This window comes from Lepidochelys kempii, chromosome 3 (assembly GCF_965140285.1).
Source record: "Lepidochelys kempii isolate rLepKem1 chromosome 3, rLepKem1.hap1, whole genome shotgun sequence".
Classification (NCBI taxonomy): Eukaryota; Metazoa; Chordata; order Testudines; family Cheloniidae; genus Lepidochelys; species Lepidochelys kempii.
The window spans coordinates 153,284,324-153,287,074 of record NC_136382.1 but is presented as its reverse complement, the minus strand read 5'-3'; the positions used below and the strand labels follow the sequence as shown (position 1 = coordinate 153,287,074).

At 49.5% G+C, this 2,751-nt stretch overlaps 1 protein-coding gene across 1 annotated transcript; it reads left to right on the top strand.

Moving 5' to 3' along the window:
- The first annotated feature begins 763 nt into the window (after positions 1 to 763).
- On the top strand, positions 764 to 2,454 carry LOC140908819 (uncharacterized). Its single transcript, XM_073336693.2, has 2 exons — positions 764 to 1,346; positions 1,934 to 2,454. The coding sequence occupies exons 1-2, from the start codon at positions 764 to 766 to the stop codon at positions 2,452 to 2,454; spliced, it is 1,104 nt and encodes a 367-aa protein (XP_073192794.2).
- The last annotated feature ends 297 nt before the right edge of the window (positions 2,455 to 2,751 follow it).

The window sequence follows — 2,751 nt, the reverse complement described above, 5'->3', positions numbered from 1 at the left end:
ATTTAAACTTGAAGAGTGGTCAGTTTGGATGAGCTATTACCAGCAGGAGAGTGAGTTTGTGTGTGTATGGGGGTGGGGGGGATGTGAGAAAACCTGGATTTGTGCAGGAAATAGCCCAACTTGATTGTCATGCACATTGTGTAAAGAGTTGTCACTTTGGATGGGCTATCACCAGCAGGAGAGTGAATTTGTGTGGGGGGGTGGAGGGTGAGAAAACCTGGATTTGTGCTGGAAATGGCCCACCTGATGATCACTTTAGATAAGCTATTACCAGCAGGACAGTGGGGTGGGAGGAGGTATTGGTTCATATTCTCTGTGTATATATAAAGTCTGCTGCAGTTTCCATGATATGCATCTGATGAAGTGAGCTGTAGCTCACGAAAGCTTATGCTCTAATAAATTGGTAAGCCCTGGTCTACACTAGGACTTTAGGTCGAATTTAGCAACGTTAAATCGATTTAAACCTGCACCCGTCCACACAGTAAAGCCCTTTATTTCGACTTAAAGGGCTCTTAAAATCAATTTCCTTACTCCACCCCTGACAAGTGGATTAGCGCTTAAATCGACGTTCCCGGCTCGAATTTGGGGTACTGTGGACACAATTCGATGGTATTGGCCTCCGGGAGCTATCCCAGAGTGCTCCATTCTGACCGCTCTGGACAGCACTCTCAACTCAGATGCACTGGCCAGGTAGACAGGAAAAGAACCGCAAACTTTTGAATCTCATTTCCTGTTTGGCCAGCGTGGCAAGCTGCAGTTGACCATGCAGAGCTCATCAGCACAGGTGACCATGATGGAGTCCCAGAATCGCAAAAGAGCTCCAGCATGGACCGAACGGGAGGTACAGGATCTGATCGCTGTTTGGGGAGAGGAATCCGTGCTATCAGAACTCCGTTCCAGTTTTCGAAATGCCAAAACCTTTGTGAAAATCTCCCAGGGCATGAAGGACAGAGGCCATAACAGGGACCCGAAGCAGTGCCGCGTGAAACTGAAGGAGCTGAGGCAAGCCTACCAGAAAACCAGAGAGGCGAACAGCCGCTCTGGGTCAGAGCCCCAAACATGCCGCTTCTATGATGAGCTGCATGCCATTTTAGGGGGTTCAGCCACCACTACCCCAGACGTGTTGTTTGACTCCTTCAATGGAGATGGAGGCAATACGGAAGCAGGTTTTGGGGACGAAGAAGATGAGGAGGAGGAGGAGGTTGTAGATAGCTCACAGCAAGCAAGCGGAGAAACCGGTTTTCCCGACAGCCAGGAACTGTTTCTCACCCTAGACCTGGAGCCAGTACCCCCCGAACCCACCCAAGGCTGCCTCCTGGACCCAGCAGGCGGAGAAGGGACCTCTGGTGAGTGTACCTTTTCAAATGCTATACATGGTTTAAAAGCAAGCATGTGAAAGGATTACTTTGCCCTGGCATTTGCGGTTCTCCTAGATGTAGTCCTAAAGCCTTTGCAAAAGGTTTCTGGGGAGGGCAGCCTTATTTCGTCCTTCATGGTAGGACACTTTACCACTCCAGGCCAGTAACACGTACTCGGGAATCACTGTAGAACAAAGCATTGCAGTGTATGTTTGCTGGCATTCAACCAAAATCCGTTCTTTCTCTCTCTGTGTTATCCTCAGGAGAGTGAGATATAATTCATGGTCACCTGGTTGAAATAGAGTGCTTTTCTTCAGGGACACTCAGAGGTGCCCGTTCCTGCTGTGCTGTTTGCCTGTGGCTGAACAGAAATGTTTCCCGCTGTTAGCCACAGGGAGGGGGGAAGGTTGAGGGGGTAGTCACGCGGTGGGAGGAGGCAAAATGCGACCTTGTAACGAAAGCACATGTGCTATGTATGTAATGTTAACAGCAAGGTTTACCCTGAAAGAGTGTAGCGACTGTTTTATAAAATGTGTCTTTTTAAATACCGCTGTCCCTTTTTTTTTCTCCACCAGCTGCATGTGTTTCAATGATCACAGGATCTTCTCCTTCCCAGAGGCTAGTGAAGCTTAGAAAGAAAAAAAAACGCACTCGCGATGAAATGTTCTCCGAGCTCATGCTGTCCTCCCACACTGACAGAGCACAGACGAATGCGTGGAGGCAAATAATGTCAGAGTGCAGGAAAGCACAAAATGACCGGGAGGAGAGGTGGAGGGCTGAAGAGAGTAAGTGGCGGGCTGAAGACAGGGCTGAAGCTCAAATGTGGCGGCAGCGTGATGAGAGGAGGCAGGATTCAATGCTGAGGCTGCTGCAGGACCAAACCAGAATGCTCCAGTGTATGGTTGAGCTGCAGCAAAGGCAGCTGGAGCACAGACTGCCACTGCTGCCCCTCTGTAACCAACCGCCCTCCTCCCCAAGTTCCATAGCCTCCACACCCAGACGCCCAAGAACGCGGTGGGGGGGCCTCCGGCCAACCAGCCACTCCACCACAGAGGATTGCCCAAAAAAAAGAAGGCTGTCATTCAATAAATTTTAAAGTTGTAAACTTTTAAAGTGCTGTGCTTAAAGTGCTGTGTGGCATTTTCCTTCCCTCCTCCACCACCCCTCCTGGGATATCTTGGTAGTCATCTCCCTATTTGTGTGATGAATGAATAACGAATGCATGACTGTGAAGCAGCAATGACTTTATTGCCTCTGCAAGCGGTGATTAAAGGGAGGAGGGGAGGGTGGTTAGCTTACAGGGAAGTAGAGTGAACCAAGGGGCGGGGGGTTTCATCAAGGAGAAACAAACAGAACTTTCACAGCGTAGCCTGGCCAGTCATGAAACTGGTTT

Excerpts from the sequence above, each read along its gene's own strand:
- LOC140908819 (XM_073336693.2), top strand. The coding sequence starts at position 764 with ATGCAGAGCTCATCAGCACAGGTGACCATGATGGAGTCCCAGAATCGC. Across the intron at positions 1,347-1,933 it reads AGGCGGAGAAGGGACCTCTG|CTGCATGTGTTTCAATGATC; the intron begins GTGAGTGTACCT and ends TTTCTCCACCAG.